Source organism: Anopheles moucheti, chromosome X (assembly GCF_943734755.1).
Source record: "Anopheles moucheti chromosome X, idAnoMoucSN_F20_07, whole genome shotgun sequence".
Lineage (NCBI taxonomy): Eukaryota > Metazoa > Arthropoda > Insecta > Diptera > Culicidae > Anopheles > Anopheles moucheti.
The window spans coordinates 11,661,181-11,682,302 of record NC_069142.1 but is presented as its reverse complement, the minus strand read 5'-3'; the positions used below and the strand labels follow the sequence as shown (position 1 = coordinate 11,682,302).

Here is a 21,122-nt window from a genome sequence, read left to right as displayed (position 1 = left end):
ATAAATTTGCTCGCTTTTGTTATACAGATACGGCGAGGATGTGATGGGTAATCTTGAAGCTGCTTGTTTATTAGCTATCGTTGGGGTAATCTTTATTGAAAACAGTAACATGCAAGTGCGATAGTGGGTATATTGGAGGTATGAGGAATACCCCAAGAAGATGAAGAATCCAGAACATTGAAGATGCAGACACTATATCTGCTATGGAGCTCAGAGATAGCGGCTCAAAGAAGCTTGTCATCTCTGTCTGAATGTTTATTCAACAACCAACAATAGAACTGGTTTACGACTAATGGAAACTGTCTGAGGTGCTTAGAGCTCTAGTGTCTAAGTCGTCTACCAGTAGTGCACATTTCTTAGAATCCTGCTTCTTATTTCCTGGCATCTTAGCATTTTGTTTTGCAGGTTAAACTTACTTTAATCATGAGATCTCTACTTCTCTTCGCGATCTTTACTTTTTTGATGTTGCGCCACGTACTATCGAATACCTTATCGTTAGACGAGTGATGATTTTGTTAGAAACTATAAATATTGATACTCGTCAAAGTCTAACTCCACTTCAACTGCAAACCTTCTCCTTGCCCCCCCTTTTGCATCTAAAGGCTTTTATCGTATTAAAACATTGTCTTCCTCATACAAACACATCCACAGCCCGGCAGACACCGAAAACCAGCCGAGACAAAGCGTTCGCTCATCACGTTGCCCTTCAAATCTCGGTACCTTAAAAACCCCGCACAAAAGTAGGGAAACCTTGACGCGAAAGTTTGAAAACTTTCGCAACAACTTCTACCAAACACCTACACCCCTGCCAGGGCACCGACCCCCAACGCAACAGCGCGTTTGGCACAGTTGGAAGAAGTAAGTAAAATAAAAAGAAAATTCCCCCTCCCCCCCCAGTCTCGTTTTCCTATCTTCTTCACCAAGTCAACTTTTGCTTCGCGCAAAACTTTTCTTATAATTTTCTTTCAAAACCCGGCTTGCTGCCGGGGCGGCACCCGCCAACTATGATCTGTCTATCGGGGTGTGGCCCCACTGTACGGTGACTCACGGTTTTCTTTCTTTTTTTTTGTTTTTAGTTGTTTTGGAACAGGGTGCGCGCGCGCTCCTGGGTATCTAGTTGTGTGCGCGCGCGCGTTCTCTGCTACCGGGTACGGCACCCTCTGCTTCGCCGAATGGGAGCGATGGCGCAACTTTATCGAGGTTTTTGCCCTAACTTTGACCCACTTTTCACAGCTGATGGGAAGTGATGGGTCTGATGTGGATGGAGCGCTACTGAATGTAAACAGCAATTAAAGGCAAGCTAATCAGCTAATCTGCTGGGCTGGAAATGAAGGTTATGAGGTGACGCTGCTCCATCAAATGTGCTACTCATAATGACGGGATAAAGAAGGTTTAATACCTTCAAGGATGTCGATACAACATTGGAGCTATTGTTCCAGCTCAAAATACTCACTTGATTGATCTCACTAGAGATGTACAAGATCCTGGGTCCTAGATCACACGTCAAACTTCAACATCAATCCACCCCTAGTATGCCAAATTAAAGATCCAAGATGTTTGGTGTGTCCTTCAATTTCATCACGATTAAAGATACCGCATAAAGGTGGTCCAGCGCGGATGAGAATCGATACCCTACCCCGTCAGCCCATACCCCATACCCGACCCGCTCGCAAGGGGTCGGGCAAAACAAAATTTAAATCAAAAGCCAACTGAGACAAGTTTTGATGCGTAAAACTTATACATCCCAACACCCCGCACACACCATAACCGGGCCGCGTTACACGTTACAAACGTAAAAGCGCAACTTTTTCAAGGTTGAAACGCAAAAGTTTTGGTGCTTATATTTTGCGATCGCGCTAGTAAAATCCAAGCGAAACAAAAGGGGGCCCGGGGGGGGGTTTGCGGTTTACTGCCGAACTGCGTTGTAACTGGGCTGATATTTTTACCCTCCGCCTATACCGTTTGCCACCGGTACCGGCAGTAGGTTAGACACACCACGGAATGGTAGAGTTTTGCGTTGATAACTTGTGTAAAAAGTTCATCGCCAAGTTTTGTTTTTTTTTATGAAACGTGTGAAGGTGTGTGGGAAGTACGACTACCCTGAGATAATAGGACAGTTAGTGTAAACGGGGTGCTGGTGTGTTTCGGTGAGTTCTATGCAGCCGGATAATACACTTTACCCCTTTTCGTTCGTTAGTTTGGTTGATACTTGCCAGATACTGTGCCGGAGATTGGCGCGCAATACCCTGTGACACGAACCAGATTTAAAGGAACGTTCTGACATGTTATCCCTTAGACCACCGCTGACCGTCATTTGCGTGCTCTGTACCTTGGTTTTGTTATTCTTGATGTACCAATACACAAAAACATGCAATCCCGCTGCTAAACAATGAGATGACAGACATCAGACATTATGAGGTACCTTGGGAGCTCTAATTTTCTACCCAGCTGGTGTACCACTACACCTGCAACATTTATTGCTTTGCCCCTAGCAGTAAGGTCCATAACCCTGAAAGAATCGATCTCAGGAGCATTTCCTTCCTACCGTTACAAGGAATAAAAAAAAAAAACACTCATCCACACCGCTTACGTACTGGCGCCAAAGTCATAAAAGCTTGACCGACATAACCGTCCTTGCCCGTGCAGTTTTGCTACCACCAAAACTACCCTTCCTCTTCGTGCCAGCTCCAGCCGTAGAAACGCACTCACGCAACGTCACGGGCTAACGTTTCACAGGGTTTTTGGTGAAAGTTTTTAATTTTAACCGCCAAACTTTGTTATTTTTTCTCTCTCTCTTCCACTGTTTGTTGTTTCCCGCTCCCTCGGATCAATTTGCCAAATTATGACGCTGGGAGAGTCTGTAAAGTTTGGCACTTTGTTTCATCTCCCCCCCCCCCCCCCCCCTCTCACCCGGCCATTGGCACCGTGCTGCTTCTCGAAAAAGGGAACATAATGAGTTCGCCCCCGTCGTCCCCAGCCCACACACACACACACACACGCACACGAACACAGAATGGAAGGAGTTTGTTGGAAAATGTGTCCCCTTTACCACCCTGGTTTGGGTTCTTTGCTTCTGACCCTGTCGCCTTCCTTTCTGGCGTAAAACAGACGGTTCGGTTCGAAAGTTTAGACAGCAGAGCATACCAGGGACCTTGCTGATCAGCTGATGCGATAATTTCGAGGCACAAGTTCTGGAATATTGATTTTTTTAGCTAACCTCGATTAAGAGTCCCTCAGCAAAAGTGCTCCCAGCAGTCAGGTGTATATATGTGTGTGAGAGTTGACAGTAGAAAGTTTCTTTCAGTAAAGAAGATAGACCACGGTAAAAAGAGAGGCTTTAACAGTCTGCCGTTCATGAGCAAAGTTTGCAAACTCGGCTGTGAAGTACAACTCCAGACAAGGGATACTAACCTACAAACCTCAGGGATATTATCGTTGAATTTTCGGTAAGTTGGCGTAGTTGTGAACATCTTTGAGCTTTAGCCAAACCCCAGATTATCATTCGACACTTGAATAAGGTGTTCTATTCCAATAAATTATCTTATATTTCCTCCATGTTATATTCGAACTGAGCTCATGTACGACGAACTCCAACTCATTGGTTGCAAAAAAAAAAAAGAAATACCAGGAAATCTCAGCAACAAAAGCGTTCGACTGCGAATAATTTCTTATCAGCAGCGCTCTAACCAAATACACAAAATGGCGGTCGGTAACTTCTCTTTTTCTTCAAGCAGCACTGGCTCACATAAACCCCGACCATGGTGCCAGATACCAGTGTCCGTTTAATGTTGTTCCTTTTATTTTATTTTTTTTGATTGTTGCTATCTCCTATCACATTGTCGACATCGTTTTGCTGCCCAGCGCATAGTATCTCCCTTATCCGCCATTTTAACACGAAAGACCCCAACATAATACGGGGAGCTAGGTACGCAACAACAACAAAACCCCCCCACCCGCCATCAACAATGGTAATGGAGAGAAGCGAGACCACCGGTTGAAACAGCAACAGGCCGATGAGTTGCACGGGGTGTGTAGAGGAGTAAGAAATGGGGAAGGATGTGAAAAAGAAGCACCGATAAGACGCGCACTGCTTCAAGAGCCGAGCCACCAGGAGCGAACAGGAGCTCGCTTAGAGCGGGAAAGCTAGTAGCGCGTAAAGCTGAGATCACAGAATACGTTTTGCGGGCCCGGCCGTACAGCCGTGCCATCGTATGCTGGTCTCTCTGCCCGAAGGCGAGAGCCTTGACCGCCGTGTACGACACTGTCTGGAAGGCGTTTCTCTCGTTCCCTGGGCAGAAGGATATCTAGCCGCCATAGCCTAGCATGGATGCGAAGAACCGAAGCACACGTCTTCGTCAAGTGCCCAATGGGAGCGACTCCAACGCGCTTCCAGCTCCACACACACACACACACTCAGATAAAAAAATATGCGTGAGTAGTTGAGTGTTTGAGGTGAATAAACAATACAACAGCAGCAAGAAAAAAACGAGAAGCCCAACATGGACGGGTGCGAGCGAACAGAACGATTACTTTATTTCCCCACGCTGGCGAAGATGCCGATGCCGAAACGATGGTGGATAAAAAGGCGCACGAGCGAGAGCACAAGCCGACCCATGTTTGGGGAGCCGTACGAATGCTGCTGGCTAGAAAGAGTGCAATGGAGGCAACGCACACTGCCAAGTAAAGCGTTATCCCGTCAGCGCAACGGATACTACACACCGACGGCTGCAAAAACGGCAGCTGCCAGTGTTGGAGCGCATTGTCCAGCGGCAACAACAACAACACTAAATGTTGATAATAATAATAAAAAAGAAGCATACAGCGCAATAGTTCTTTTCACTTGAATTCACTACCCCGCAATAAGGGATGAAAAACGGATGTAAAATAATATCCTACCAGGTGATGTAAGCACGAAATATTTTAAATGTAACACATAAAAATCGCCATTTTTTATCATCTTTTGCTCTCCACACCCCTTTTGTACGCTAGACCACATTTGCAATAAGAAGTGATGAATTATTTTGGGTTTACTAAAATTGTTCAAGCGTGTGAGCCTTTTCATGCTTGCTCATTAGAGCTTGTGGAATGGAATTGTGTACAAGTTTTTAAATTCATATTTGTTGCACATTTTAACAGCACAAAACAATGCGTTGCGTAATATAAATTAAAGCAAAACGATCAAAATAATGAGAAAGGTTTCTGGTTTTTTTTTGGGTAATTAGTTATTATTCACATGAAAATTAGCCGTTAGATTAAAAAGTGAGCACAAACCCTTGTTTAAAGTAGAATTGAAAATTTTAATGTTATAACAAATGATGGTTTTTTGCAATAGATTTACTGTAAGAATTAAAATTGTTCCAATCATGCAGTTGATAATATTCATATAATTTCTTTCAAATCTCAAATAGATTGAAACTACCATACCCAAAACAGCTTAATATAATACGAATAATAAAAAAGATTTAATGTAGCTGAGAATCATGTAAAGAATCGAATCAATTGAGTGATCCTTAATCAAAGGCCTAAGAAAATCTCCGAACAAAGCGTTATATAACTAACCTAAACCTTTGTTCATATTTTCAATATATTTAAATAGTTTGGGGTATTAAAATACGTTTTAGTAAACTATTAGCATATGATATAGTTATCAGTATTCCACTAATAACTACTAAAGGAAAGATCTATTGAATCTTGTAAAATATCCTTTTTTAATCCAATAGATAACATAAATATTGAATAATACGAAGAAATAAAATTAAGTTACACAACAAATATTTTTTCGGAAATATCTGACAAATAGGACATGAATAAGGTTTGCAAGGCTCTCAACTGCGGTTGAATCTCCCGTTACGAACACATTTCTCCCTGCGAGTGATGAACAACTCTCCACACGCAGACCCACAAAATCAATCTTTAATCAACGGCCCAATGAAACCTGCCAAGAGCACATCAACCGTATAAGATTGAGTGATTTTTAATTAATTTAAATTAATCAATGTCTCCGGCTGGGCTATTCGGTCCAAGTGTCGATGGCGCTGCCATCCACTTCCTGTGCCCATATTTTTTTGTTGTTGTTTGTTGCTGTGCTATCCTCCATTGCAGTTGTCCGAGCCTTTCTGCCGAAATAATAGGCACGAAGGAGTTGCCCCTAATATAGCTCCCGGGCTCATTAATGGTGTGCGCAGTGATGGGAAGAGACGATGCTGGGTTTTGATTTGCTTACAGCATGCCAAATTTCCGTACCGGAAGGTACACACAGCTGAACGCTTCAACGCCAAAGCCGAGACGTGGACGAACAGAAATTAATTTCATGTATGTCCGCTATCCACGCAGGAACGGAACGTTCGGCGGAGGGTGAGAACAGAACAGGAAAAAATTCTTAAAACGTCAAAGATTAGGGATGGGAATTTTTTTCTTCTTGTTTTGACATTTTGAAGAAGCTGGACGCTGTATTGAAATCCTCCAGCAGTGGTAGCACTGTTTAAGCAGCACCCTTGTTCGTCATTCTAGCGGATTCGAAAAGGCCACCGATAATAAAGACTAACCCTATCTGCTGGGCTGAGTACAGAATGTTGGCAAGGATGCCTTAGGTTCCGGGCAGTGTTTTTTTTTTGTTCGTATCTCCGTATCCGTCATTCCGTCAAGATGATTCGGCACAATTCAGCCGAAGCTGAGCTGTCGATTCGATAGCTTCAATGAGATGGGTCATGATCCGGACATTGCAGCTAACAAAAAAAAAACCCCTCCCGAAACAAACTAAACAGGGAGCTGCAGTAGAACCCGCGGGCAATTTTTCTTTTCCTTCCCCCATCTTTATCTTCCGCCCAGGGCCCATGGGTGGGTCAGAACATGAAAAATTACTTTTCCGTTTCGCTGCATGGACAGGGGTTGGCGGTGAAACACGGAAAAAATATCTTCCCAGGATATGCTGAAGACAAAAAAAAAACACAGCACAACACTCAAAAATTGATTTGGGGCAGAGAGTCATACTGGAAGTAATTAATTGTGATCCGGTTCCGTGCTGATGATGCTGCAATGAGTTTTAAAATAATGAAACGAATAGAAATTGGTGAAAGACTTACGAGTGTTCTGATACAGTTGAGTCTCTAGAATCTCTCCAAGAATTTCTGAAGGCAATGTCTAACTCCGAGGCGTTTTTCTTAAGAGTTCTTGAGATGTCTCAGCATTAAGCTGGATGTCAATTAGAAGATATCATCAAACACAGTACTCACCTTCATCTACTTCATGAGACACGATGTCACGACCGACTCACTATAGCTCTACCTTTAGATTGTTCAATACCTGATGTCATACCTAGACAATATCAATTTATCAACCCCTATTCAATAAATGCATCCTCGCCGAAAATGGAGTTCCAGTGATTGGAACCCTCTCCAAAGTCACCGGCATGTCCATCCTGGGCTCAACAGGTGAACGGAATCGACACGACCCAGCGTTGGCAGTGTTGCAGTAGACCCGTCCGTCCAGGAAAACGCTTGGGGGACCCCATCACGCATCACGCGAGTTTGCGGTAACTCATCACCGAATCGCGTCCCGCAACACCCATTTCCAGGGCAGCATTTGCGGAGTGAAAGTCAAGCCGCGAAATCGACCCGGTGCGGCTGTAGATGAGCAGTCATGAATGAGTAATCGTAAGGGCTGGAGCTGGTCTCGTGTGTCATTTGGCATAATTGCTGCACAGCCATCCTTTCGTCTCGTGCAGGTATCGTTAACAGAAACCACTGATCGGATTGTCTATCCACTTGTCAGTGGGCATTGAATGCAGCAGGGTGTATCTTGTCATGCGTGCTTAGAACCAGGGGGAACCAAGACTGCTCTAATAAAGGGTTCCCGCGTACAGCTTCGAAAAAAAAGGTATTTCACAAACAAAGAACAAAACAAAAACCGACTGACTTCGCTTGTCAACATGCAAATAAAAACAAATAACGCTCCGGCTGCATCAAAGCGTTCATCAAACCATAAAACCATCGGTTTCTTTTAGCAAGGCTGCGTAGCAAAATAGGCACCAAAGTTATAGTTTTCCCCTCGTTTTTTTGTTCTGTTTCCTTGTGCGATGACAGGTTGATGCCTGATTTTAGCACGTCATGCTATTGTTGTTTATTGCGCGTCCTTTCGCTGCTGTATGTCTCGGTCCAGCTCGGTACTCGCCTCTGTTCTGCTGTCTGCTACCGAAACGTTAAATTAGTCAGAGGTCAGTGAAATGACAGGTATGCATTATACGCTCACATTTCACTTGCGTTTCCGAGGCCCGAAACGACAGCTTAAGATCTTCATTTGGAATATCCCGGACGGCAACGAACGCACCGACATTGTGATATATATGCATGTATGAGTTTAAAAAAAAAACACCCACCCCTTAGCATCGACCAAACACACGTATGACTCACGCAAACGTTAACGCAACAACACGCCGGAAGGACAAAACACGCACATACTTACGTCTGGTTCATTCGCTTCGACTGACTACCGAGCGACTGTCCACGTCAAAGAAAAAGGGGTGATTGGGGTGGAGAGGAGGTGGAATGCGGGGGATATGGAAAAGCGATTGGGTGTGGAAAAATCCGAACGCTCGCATATCACAATTTATGTTATTTTACTTTTTATTAAAATTCATAACCGGTTACATACAATAGTGTTGGTTTGTTTTTTTTGTTGTTTGCTTTCTTTTTGTTCTCATGTTTGCCGCTTGTGTTTTTTTGTTCTTTTCTGCTGATTTAACCATTTATAGTTCTCGTATTATCGGGGTTTTGTTTTTGCGATTTTCTTCTCTTCCATTCGCTTGTGTTGTTCAATGCTTACTGTTTCCGTTTTCTTTGCGCTTTCGTTTCGTATCTTATTGTGTTTTTTGGGGTTTTACACCTGCACCACTTGTCTAGCGTATATATTGTTTATGTTTACTTGTTTGTTTTTCTTTATTTCTCTCTGTTCTCTTCTTTTTTTACAATTCTGCTAATGTGTTTTTCTTCGTCTTCTTCTGTTTACTTTATTGTATGTTCACCTTACAATTCTCAGTGCGCTGCGTTCAGTTTGTTTGCCATTGTTTTTTTTTTTTGGATATTCCTTTTTAACCCTTTTGTTTATTGTTCTGTTTGTTCTACCAACCTTTGTTCGTTTGTTTTTTCTTCTTTGCTTGAGATGTCACTAGTGTTACGCTTACTTTCAACAAACAGACGGACACGATGTTTTTTTTTGTTTTTGCTACTTCATTTAAATAATGATGGTTAGGTGTTGGTTTTCTTTTTGTTGTAATTTGTTTTGTCAATCGGCACCATTTGCTTGCGAAGTTTTGCATTATTGTATTGCGATAATTCAAATTCAATTACGATTCACAATAATAATTAAAAATATAAGTTCGTACAGCACATTTGACTAGATAAAACGCTTCCATTCCCATCTCTCCCCTGCACCCCCACATCCTCCCCCATCTCGCACACTATACCTGCCCTATCCTGCTTTTCCCATCTAGTTTTGCAATATAGTGTATAATTTTCCCACCGTCGTACCTTACACCTTAATATCCTCTGCTTGATTTACATTTGCACGTGCCCGTTTAGCCACAATTTCTCAATAAAAAGTGTACTTGTGTGTGTGTGTTTGTGTGATTGAGTGTGTGTTTGTGTGTTTGTGTTTGAAAAAGAGACTTCCAAGAGAGGGAGAACAGTAGGAATGAAAAATCATACTTTAAAACAATCTGCCCCCTTGCTTAGCTGCTACCAACAAAGAGTACAATAGCCCCCCATCCCCCACCCCACCTCCTTTAATGTGTCTCGACAACCCGAGTACGAGGACTCGCCGCTGTCAACGTTAAGTCGTACGCGTCAACAATCGTCAAGAAAGGTGGAAAGGCGCGCTATATTACAGTGCCACTTTACAACACACCCACACTTACTTTTTCTCCCGTACCTGTACAAACCGAGCTGTGTGTGCGTAGATACGTGTGGATGGGTGTATCAGATTGATGTTCACGTGTGGCCGCCTCCGTTAAGGGGGTTTTCAATTGGTGAGACTTACTAAGTAGTAGTAGTTTTGCGTTTTACCTCTTCTTGTTATATGTATGTATATAAATCGACAGACGTTCATGCACCTCCATCCGCCCGACTGCCCTGTTTCAGGTGCCGCTTCACACATGCTACGATCACGACTAACGACAGGTTAATACCAGCGAAAAAACACTTTGTTTGAATTTGTTTTCATTTTTTTTTTTGTTATCTTTTCTGCTCCAATATGTTCAATACTTACTTCCAAAATCTAGTATACAATGTAAAGGGTTAGTGTGTTAGTTTTGTTACTGGTTTTGCCGGCCAACAGTAATGCGTGCGACTGTGTTCCGTTTCGTCTTCTCCCTGTACGCCTCAGTATACTGATCCAGGTAGGCAGATGGCCTTCTACGCATCTGTCGTTCTCTACCGCTTATTGTTATAACGTTCGCTTATACGACCGGTTCTACTGTACAGTGACTTGTCTACAGATTCCGTGCCAAGTAGTGCCGGGCGCTTGTATGATGCGCGCTCAATTCTCATTTTTGCTAGCAATTGAAGTTACACTGCGTGAAATAAAAGTAGCACCACACTTTTTCTTGACATTAATTTGCAGGAATTCTCTACCAACCGTTTTACTTTCAATTAAAAATGCTTTTTTAATCTGTTTCACAAGTTTGTAGAATGTTAAATGCGTTTTTTAAGTACCATTTACATTTTAGACCGAAATATGTTGCAAATTTTGGTGAAAAAAAATAGCAAACTGCTTACACTTTCCAACATTTTTTGTGGAACTCCAGGAATATAATTAAAAACATTACAAGGATCTTATTGAAGAGAATAAAAAACAATTGGTAAGAGTTAGTTTGATTTCAATCGTGCACCTTGAACAAAATCAATTTATTCTGTGCTTCAATTATCCTCGATTTGCTTCCAGAAATCTCGAATCTGAAGATCTTTAGCATTTACCAGTCGCTCAAGAATTACTGCTGTAGTCAGGTTACAGTGGATAATAGCAGAGTTATCCTGCTTGACATTGAAGTGTAGATCTCTCAAGCAATCATCGTTGCTATGACATCTCTTTTCTGATCCTTTGACTGCATCACCATTGAGATAAGCGCCTATGGAATCTATTGTCTAAATGAGAAAAAATCAAAATCCACGGAAGTTCTGACCTACATTAATATTTTAATCTCTTAATAGATTATGACTAATAAATGGTCTAATTTGGTCAAACAATCTGAACCACCAAATTAGTACATGATTTTGTCTGAAAAAATAATTTGCAATGCCTCTTCTCAGGAAAAAGCAATCAGCTTAACTCAAACTTCCATTACACGGAGGTGCAAATTTCTATGTCGTGTAGATATTTTAGTGTGAGATGGAAATGGTCCAAAAAAATACGTATTTAATGAAGAGAAACGTTGTGAATCTTATTATGACAACATTTTCAGCTAAAAATACTACAAATTGTGATGCAATTTGGACAAAATAGGACAACAAAAATATGGTAGTACCATTCATATTTCACTCAGTGTAAGTTTCTTTGCACTCCTCTTCTTGAGTCTCGCCTTCCCACGACTATCTTCATCTACACGTTTCGAAAGATGCGTTTGATTCAGAATTCAGAATTCACGAATTTACTGTTACCGTGTTAGGACCATTGTAGTGTGCTTCCGTCATCCGCCATCACTGTTTTGTTTCACTCACGCACGCACGCTCTCACCCATACTTCATGCTTTCGCTTGAACACGATGACACTCACACATAGGCCCGCGCACACATCCTTTTCTCGCACGCCGCCACGCATACTCATCCATACACTCAAGCGCACTGTTCCAACGCACACATTCAAACAACCACAATCACACTACTACTACAGCAAGATCGCACGTCGAGCGTCACTGTGGAGACGGTGGCGGTAAGCGACGCAACAGGAAACGGTCTAACACGTGAGGAAATTTCATGTGATCCCACGCGTCCCGATCTCGAGCAGCTTCGGCTCGTGGTTGTTGTTGTTCAGCTGCGACTCCATCGCGTTAATGTTCGACTTGAGCCGCAGCATCTGCAGCTCAACGCGCGCATTCTCCCGCTTAAGCTCGGTGATCTCCTCGTCCAGCGCCAGTATGTCCTCGGATGCGACCGGTGGGACACCTCCGGCGGGGTCGCCGGTGCCGGTCGGGTTAGGGGCACCATTCCCGACGGGGTTTCCCGCACGGTCGGTTGGTGCCGTATGGTGTTCCGTACCCGTACCGCAATGGTTTGGGACGGTGGTGGGGCCACCAACACCGATCACGCCCGGGACGCCGTGGACGCCGTGCTGCTGCTGCACGCCCGGTACTGGATGTCCGAGGCCGGCGAGCAGCCCGGACGTAGCGCCCGGTGCCACACCGCCACCGGACGTTAGGACCCCGAGCGCAGACGGGGGTCCCTGTGCCGGTGGTGGAGGCGGGGCCCCCACCAGCAGCGGACCGGGACCGGACATCAGGCTGCCCTTAACGCTCTGGCTGTAGCCGGTCGCTAGGTCTGCACGGTACCGTCACGGTCACAGTTAGTAACGAGCGATATGACGGAAGGGAGGTGACGACATCGTGCCGGCGAAGGCGAAGCGAGAGACACGGTACACCGCAACACACAGACAAACACAACGCACCCGGTACGGAGACACACACACGGGAGACACAGGAGACAGAGATCGGGAGGTACAGGATTTTTAGTCTAAGCAGTACTCTAGGGTTGGTCAATCCTCGATTAGCTTACCGTTGAAGGACTTGGACGCAACCGGACCGAGCCCACCGAGCACGCCGGTGTCGGAGTCGCCGTACCGTGGCTTCTTGCTGGACGGTGCCTGGCCCGGGCCCTGTGCCGTGGGGCAGCTGGCGACGGTGCGGTGGGTGCTGAACGTACCGTCGACGTGCCCGTTGCCGTCGCAGCCCGGCGTCGGACAGGTGAACGGTTCAAACTTGCCGGCGGCCGCCTGCGCCATCGCGGCCTTCGCCTGCTCGATCGTGCCACCATTCTCCAGGATGTGCATCTTGTTGCGGAACGCAATCGGACAACCGGACGCGCTGTGGGATGAGGAATCAGCGATGATGGGCTGAATGATGATGATGGGGAAGGGAAGATTAACCTACCTGCGATGCGAGAGGAACTTTCCCGTGGAGTGGCCGGATCCATCACACCCAGGAATGGGACATCTGGAAGTGGAAGAGAAGAATGGAATTCTTGAGAGTTTTTTCTTCCTCGAGCTCCATCAAACAGGCGTTCCGTACCTTAGCGGTTCCGATTCCTGTCCATCCCGGGGTTTGCTTTTCGGCTTCGATGCTCTCGGGCAGCCGGACAGGCTGCGGTGTGACGAGTAGTTGCCGGTTGCGTGACCCGACCCATCGCACCCCGGTGTCGGACATTTGAGCTCCTGCGACTGTGACGGAAACTGAGGTCGCTCGAGACGCTGGTAGCCGGTCAGACTGCACAGGAAAGAACTACTTTGCTTAGTATGCCCCCCATCGGATCTTCTACCGCTCGTTCGCCCTCTTTGGGGCTCATTCAATTATTACGTAACGCTCTTAAGGGGGGGTTAACTTTTTGTAACGTAACATACAATAAGATGACTAATAGACTTAGATTCCCGCTTCATGATATATGTATGAACAATTAACTTATTTTAGAGATTATTATAAAAATTCCAAGTTATCTATCAACTTGTTAATTCTGACTAACTCATTGATACTGATTCCACTGGCAGATGGTGATTTTGAATTCCGTATTGTAACAAGCATCGACCTAAAACGGCTTTATCGACAGGGTCGTCCGGTGTCGTTCTCATGACGTGACTAACCCACGTCAGAGAGTTCGCCGTATAACTCATAGAGCTCGCCATTGTCGACTCCTCCTATTGTCCTTCCACACATACAGGGACAAAAAACCTTCCGAGCATATTCCTCTCGAATGCGGCTTAGAGGATTTCGTCAGTAGTAAATTTATTAGGCAGTTTGTTTGTTCCTTTTTGCATTTGTCGAAATACGTTGGTATAATTTAGATAATTTAAAAAAAAATCATATGTTCTTTAAACAAGGGAGAGGGGGGGTCATAAATTGACAATTTTTGGCGTTACGTAATAATTGAATGAGGTCCCTTTTTGACAAGGTGCCAAGAATACCTACCCAGCCTTCAGCAGGTTATCGTGTGGCGCTATGTGCTGCCCGAGGGAGGGCGGTGTCACGAAGCTCGAACTCGAACTGGCCGGATAGCTCGTCGGTACGGTCGGCGGATAGACGGTGGTGCCGAGCGAACTCGCATACGGTCCGCTGTACTGGTAAGCGTTCGGTGCGTAGCCAGGATACCCGTTGGAGTAGTCCGGTTGTACCACCATGCCGTAGCTCGTGTGCGGACTGTACCCTGCAAGAATATATTTGATTGCAACATTAATTAGTACAGTGTACACATTATTCGATAATTATGTATCGGGTTCCGAAATTGTCTTTTCTCGTTATTTGTAACAAATCTTTGAGCTTGTCGTTTGTTGATTTTAGGAAAATTAAATTTAAATAATTTATAAATCAAAGTGTTATGCCAGATATTAACAAAAGCTTTTTCTGAATCTAATAGTACTAATCGAGTGGAATTTTTTTAAATTTCTGTTGGAAATTATGTCACGCTTGTTTTGTTGATGTGTTGAGGAGAAGTCCAGGTTGAAATGCAAATTGAGAACTAGGAATTATGTTGTTCTCGTTTGTGTGCTTCCTTAACTTGTTATTAATTATTTTATCTAAAATTTTTCCGAGGCAGCCAAGAAGACTTATAGGTCTGTAATTGGCAGCTAGGTTACCACCCTTTTCTGGTTTTGCAATTGCAACAACTTTAGACATTTTCCACTTTATTGGGAAATATCTCAGTTTGAGACAACTATTGCAAATTAAATTTGTATAAACTATTACATTTTTCGGGAGTATTTTATTGGCTCTATTATTTATCTGATCTAGACCAGTAGATTTCTTTAGTTTAGGATTTTTGATAACGTTTTTAATTTATTTAGGTTTATTTAGTTCTCTGGAACTATGGTTCGGAACAGGAAGATTGAGAATGGTTCGTTTGTTATGAAGTACTTACCACTCTGATCGCGATAGCTGTCGGCGTAGTACGATCCCCCGCTATCAGGCGTTGACTCTCTGCTGTAGGATGCTGAAGGTGGCTGGGGCCGTGCAAAGCCCATACCGAGCGGACGTTCCGTGGCGTTGCCGTACTCGTTCGCGTTCACCTCCGCCGGGCGGCTTTCGCTTACCTCGCTCGTATACACAGCGTTGCTGTTGGTGTTGCTCGTATTTCCACTGCTGCTCGTGTTGGTGTTGGTGTTGATGTTCGTGCTCTGGCGATTCGGGAACTGTGGACTCGTGCCACCGCTAGCCCAATCGAAGTGGAAATACAAATTACTTCAAGTGCTTCCAATAATTATAACAGATCGGCTGATAATTGTTTGACCCAACACATATATCGCGCTAGAAGACTTATATCCATATCATATTTCGTTTGTACCATCCTTCGCGTCGAGTTCTGTCCAAATTTGACAGCACTCGGGCCATAACCTAATGAGCTAGAGCATTTTGTGTGACGCAACTTTTGTGTTTTGAGTAATCTTGGAAAAGAAGAAATTTCGCGTGATGATAAAGTATTGGTTTTTGAAGGGAAAAAATAAAGTTGAAGACAAAAATTGGCTTGATGAAGAGTCTTTGGACACTGCTCCACCAAAATCAAGCCTCAAATATTGGAATGCTAATTTTAAATGTGGCAAAATGAGCCCTGAGGACGGTGAACACAGTGGACGCCCAAAACGAGGTGGTTACAGACGAAAACATTAAAAAATCCACAAAATTATTAAAAGCATCCATAACATGAAATTGATCGAGATAGCTGACAACCTAAAGATGTCTAAGGAACGTGTTGGACATATCGTTCATGAGTTTTTTGGGTATGAGAAGGCTCTGTGCAAAATGGCTGCCGCGCGAGCTCACATTTGACGAAAAAACAACAACGAGTTGATGATTCGGTGCAGTGTTTGGAGCTGTTTCAGCGAAATAAATCCAAGTTTCTACGCCAATATGTTACCATCGATGAATCTTGGCTTCCTTCACTTCACTCCAAAATCCAACAGACAGTCATCCGAGTGGACTGGACGCGATGAACCTGCTCCAAACCGGGGGAAAACGCAACAATCAGTTGGCAAGGTTATGGCGTCAGGTTTTTGGGATTCGCAAGAAATAATCTTCATATAGGAATCTGCCTATAGGAATAATAAGTTATTGGAGCATTTGAAGGACGAAATTGCCAAAAAACGGCCATATTTAAAAAAATAAAAATTTACTTCACCAAGACAACTCACCGTGCCACAAACCAGTGGAAACAATGGCAAAAATTCATGAATTAGGCTACGAATTGCTTCGCCACCCACCGTATTTCGTAGATCTGGCTCCCAGTGACTAATTCCTTTTTCTAAGATCTCAAAAGGATGTACTCTGAGAAGAAATTTTCCTCGGATGAAGAGGTGATCGCGCAACACAAAGGCCTTTATTGAGGCAAATGACAAATGCTACTACAAAAATAGTAACCAAAAATTTAAAAACCGGCTATAAACTGAAAAAAGTGTATTACTGTTTTTAGCCAAACAATTATCAGCCCACCTGTTACCTAATAATTCAATAATACTTTGACCTACCTGTTATTAGAGCTCAGGTCTAGTGATGCCTGCGGACTGCTGTTACGGCGGCCACCCGTCGGGCTGACCTGCGGCTCTGGACTGGTGGACGATATCTTATTCCCCCTCTCGTCCCCCACCCGCCGCCCATTCGGTGAAGGCGAACCGGGGCCCGTCTTGTACGACGGTGGTAGCGGTGGGCTCGACTCCTTCACGCTCAGATTGATCGCGGAAAAGCCGGGCGGCATCGCACCGCACGTGGATGGATCGTAGTGGTAGATCGGCCGGGGATAGATCGGGCCGGCACTCTCATCCATCTCCACCTTCATCATCGTGTGATGGGTGCGGGCGTCCGGTGCGGCCGGACCACCGAGCCCGAGATGGTGGTGCGGGTGCGTTTGCGGCTGCTGCACGTCGGCCGGGTGTGGATTGCTGTCCGCCCCGAGGTACTTCTGCTCCTCGTCGATGATCGTCGGTTGCGTGTAGCCGTACGCGGCCGCCGGATACAGTGCGGTACGCTGCGGCGCGTAGGCTGTATCGTACCGCTCGAAGGCGGTCTGCGGGGCCGGATCGTACGGCCGATGGTTGGCCAGATGGACGGCCGAGCTGTCGTACTCGGACAGACCCCGGTTCGCCATTGCCGGCGGTGAGGATAGCGTACCCATCTGGGCGTAGGAGCGGCCATCGTTTAGCTCGGTGTAACGTAGATTGTCCCGTGTCACGTACGAATACCCGTTGTCGATCATTTTCGCTACAGACACAGACACTTTTCGCTTTTTGGCTATTATACGTCGATATGCTTTACAGGCGTGCGTTTATTAAATGACACACGTGCAAGGTTCGTTTGTCAGTTGAGTGCACTTTTACGATTCGGTTGCGCACGGAGTAACTGTACCAGCTTCGGTAAAGTGATATCGCGCAGTGACCTCTGCCGTGATGCTTATCTTGCAACCAGTCAGATGATGAGGCACCATGAAGTATACTAGCGTATAATATTGCACACGTCCTGTAGACTAGTTACTCTAGTTGGTACCTAACACATGCCATATACATATTTTCACAATTCAAGGGGAAAAGAAGATAAAGAAAAATATAACTTTAATTTTAAAAAGTATTAAATATTTTAAGACTTTACATGTGATTTCAATTTATTCAAAACAATTTTTGAATCAATAAGTCAAGTCAATAGGTCATGTCTCCAGGATGAAAAATTATGTTAAATATTATTAAATTTGTCAAGATTGCTTTAATTGATGTTTCGTCAACATCACAGACAATTTGGAAGAATCTACTAGCTCAATGGAGACGCCTGGTGTTTTATTAGTAGCACGGTTGATCTTCACGCGATGGTAGCGGTGTAAAAAATTTATTCGACGCATTACATCGTTGCATGAACTATATTTTAGAATAATAGTGACATTAAAGGCCAAAAATATCAGATTAACATTTTATCTGATTTTTATAACTCGGAAAAAAGTGGTAAAATACTACAGTGGAGGCGCCTGGTAGTTTAGTAATTGCAACGTCGATGCTTAACGCGATCGGAATTCAATCAAATCATTCGGAAACTGCTCCACAGCTATCCTTACAGGTAAAAATGAATGGAAATGCCCAAATGGAAGATCCAAAACCTTCTCGGGTAGTAGCAATAATTATTTCAGTGAAGGTTCCCGGTGGATCAGAGGTAGTTCTTTTGCCCACCACACGTTGGAATTTTATAAAACTCTGCCAGGACCTTTCCACCATTATATGAATCACAATTTCTGGTGAAAAATACAGCAATACAGCCTCGAAATGATCGGTAAAAATCTCCTTATTTAAATTAAAATATTAATGGAAAGCTACTACAGTGGAGGCGCCCAGTGGTTTAGTAGGAGTGCCGTTGATCGGTGGTACAAGAAGGAAAAGGTTTCAAATCTAATCCAGACTATCATTCTATCTTAAAATGTTTTGTTTTTTTTCTTTTCGAGTAGTGGTGGTAAATAATGACGGATCTCCTCCTGAGTAATTCTTGAGTTAATGCAGCAAAATGAAATTACTACAATGGAGGCGCCCGGTGCTTTAATGATAGCGCCGATGATTATTGAACAGAAAAAAAACTACTCCTGTACCAGTGCTATCATAAACAAAGAAAAAATTAAACCTGACAACTAATCATCCACCCTTTGCAATGTTAGCTCGTTCTTTGTAAATGTATTACTTCTAGATACGCCACTTCAAACTGGAATGAAATTATTACCATCGAAGGCCGCCACGATGGGCATGCCTTTTATCTGCTTGCAAAACGGAAAGAGATTTGCCTTGTGCAGTGTTGGTTTTTTTTTCTGTTGTGGATGGTTTTATTTCTGTCGCAGAGATAAATATGAACGTTATTATCATCTGAGCGGACCACAACCAACACCGACCAAAACGTAACACCATTTCACATTAGCCATCAAAACTTCATTCCACACCAGGTTTTATGACTCATTCAACCCCTTGAAGGGGGGAATTGAAAAATCATACCCCCTGGTGAATCGTCTCGGCAAGGGCAAGGATGGTGGGATGCGAAAGTTTGCCCCGATGGATAAATCTCTTTCAAATTCAAGAGACAGGCCGCATACCGTCCGGAGGCCGAGCCGGTGGTGGAAGATCCAGTCCTAAGCTGCTTCGAGCATTGGGAACCACTCGTAGTTCAGTTCGTTAGATGCAATATTAAAATATTTTCAAGTGCCTGCACCACACACACATCTATAGAAGAAGGCCAATCTTAACTCCACGGCGGTGGAATGGTGACGCCATTTTCTTGCTGGTGCTGGGGACATACCCCCACTGGGACGCGCACCAGATCCGCGTCATGCACACCGTAAGGAGTGAAGGTTTTCTGGTAGGTATTTCATATTTGCCCACTCCTTCCCATCTGGCCAGCAGGAGCGGGATTATCTTTTCCGGTAAAGTAGCTTCCGAAAGGATTGGCCCCCTTATGCAGTGGGACGAGTATCCCTCCTGGCGAGTATAAACCAACACGGCGTAGCGCGGCCCGAGATAGGGGGAGCATCAGTGAAGCTGCACGAATCTACGGGGCTTTATTTTGAGCTCATTATCTTTTAACGGCAGGTCCAGTGTTTGGTTCGCTTCCGCCCGGCTGCGAGCTTCCGGTGAGATTTAAATTAGATAATGGATTTAGATAGAATGTAAAACAGGAGGTTAGATGGAGTTGAAGTTGTGATTGGAACCAACGCCGGCTGTGGGCATCCTTCCCTTTATCCCTTTTTCTAAAGAGTGTTAACCCGATATGTGGTGAACCCTTTTTCCCCCGACACAAGATATTGGAAGAGCGTAAAGAAGAGCGTGTGTTTGTGGTGGTTATTCCCATTTCAGATAGCTTTGGGAGATGACGTGTTGGATGCTTTTGGATGCTTTGGATCCCCTAAAGAAATCCTCCACCCAGCACCCAGATTGACTTTATCAGCTTGTTGATAGCATTTTCTAATGCTTTCGTTTCGCTCATTACGTGCACCTTCACACCGTGCGTGTTGTAGCAGCTGTTACAATAGTGTAACGGTGGCTTGTTCTTAGGTGGCAACCATTAGAAACAGCTTACTCGCAGCTAGCCTTCGTTATTGTCCCGAAAAGACTGAAGAACATGGAACGCACCCTAGTGCTAAGGTGCTGTTGGAATTTTACTGAAAAAAAAACCCCTTTCGTTTCAACATGCTACATTGTCTGCAACGTGGGTTTTCCGTTCGCGAAAACCCCGGGAACGGAACGGAGTACGAACAGGTGAGCTGGAATAACTAGTTCGTGACACTTCTGGTTCTACACTAACCTCGAAATAATAGCATTTTGCCGATTGGCACTACACCGACGACGGCATTTCCATTTTGCCTTTTCATCACTCAAATATATAAATTCACACACATAAACACACACCCCCAGAGCACTAGCCCTGGATCATGCAATCGTCAAGGAAATGTCACGAGTCTGTAACATGTCTGTCCAAACCGCCGGCTTCATCCCTTTCGCCGGGGCAGAGCAAAAATAGAAAACATAAAACAACAACCACCGAAAGCCACGATCGTCCCAAAAGCGTACGGCCCGACAAACAAAAGCCGCGTGCGCGTGTTTTACCATTAGCAAAGTAGCAATCACCGGTGATTACCTTGCCACGGCACGCTATTCGCCACTGCACTGCACCGGATTGCTTGATTGCTGCCCAATCGCCTACCGGATGGCACACACACACACAGGTACATGGGGGTTAACCGTTACCCATACACCAAATCTTGATTCGATTGGAAATTCTTTAATTCCTTACAAATTTCTTTGCTGCAGACGGTCGTCTTTCAACACAGCGACCCCTCCCTCCAACCCCCCAACCCCCTTTACGGCTAGTGAGTGATGGTGGAGTCATTCGACTGGCAGGTGAGGTGTTTTGTTTTGTTTTTTTTTTGTTT

General features: G+C 44.5%; 1 protein-coding gene across 1 annotated transcript; it reads right to left on the bottom strand.

Annotated features, from left to right (window-relative positions):
• Positions 1–11,961: 11,961 nt before the first annotated feature.
• On the bottom strand, positions 11,962–17,432 carry LOC128306762 (myelin transcription factor 1-like). Its single transcript, XM_053044368.1, has 7 exons — positions 16,708–17,432; positions 15,108–15,397; positions 14,162–14,396; positions 13,271–13,480; positions 13,133–13,195; positions 12,759–13,066; positions 11,962–12,524 (listed from the first exon to the last, which is right to left on the bottom strand). The coding sequence occupies exons 1-7, from the start codon at positions 17,430–17,432 to the stop codon at positions 11,962–11,964; spliced, it is 2,394 nt and encodes a 797-aa protein (XP_052900328.1).
• Positions 17,433–21,122: the final 3,690 nt, after the last annotated feature.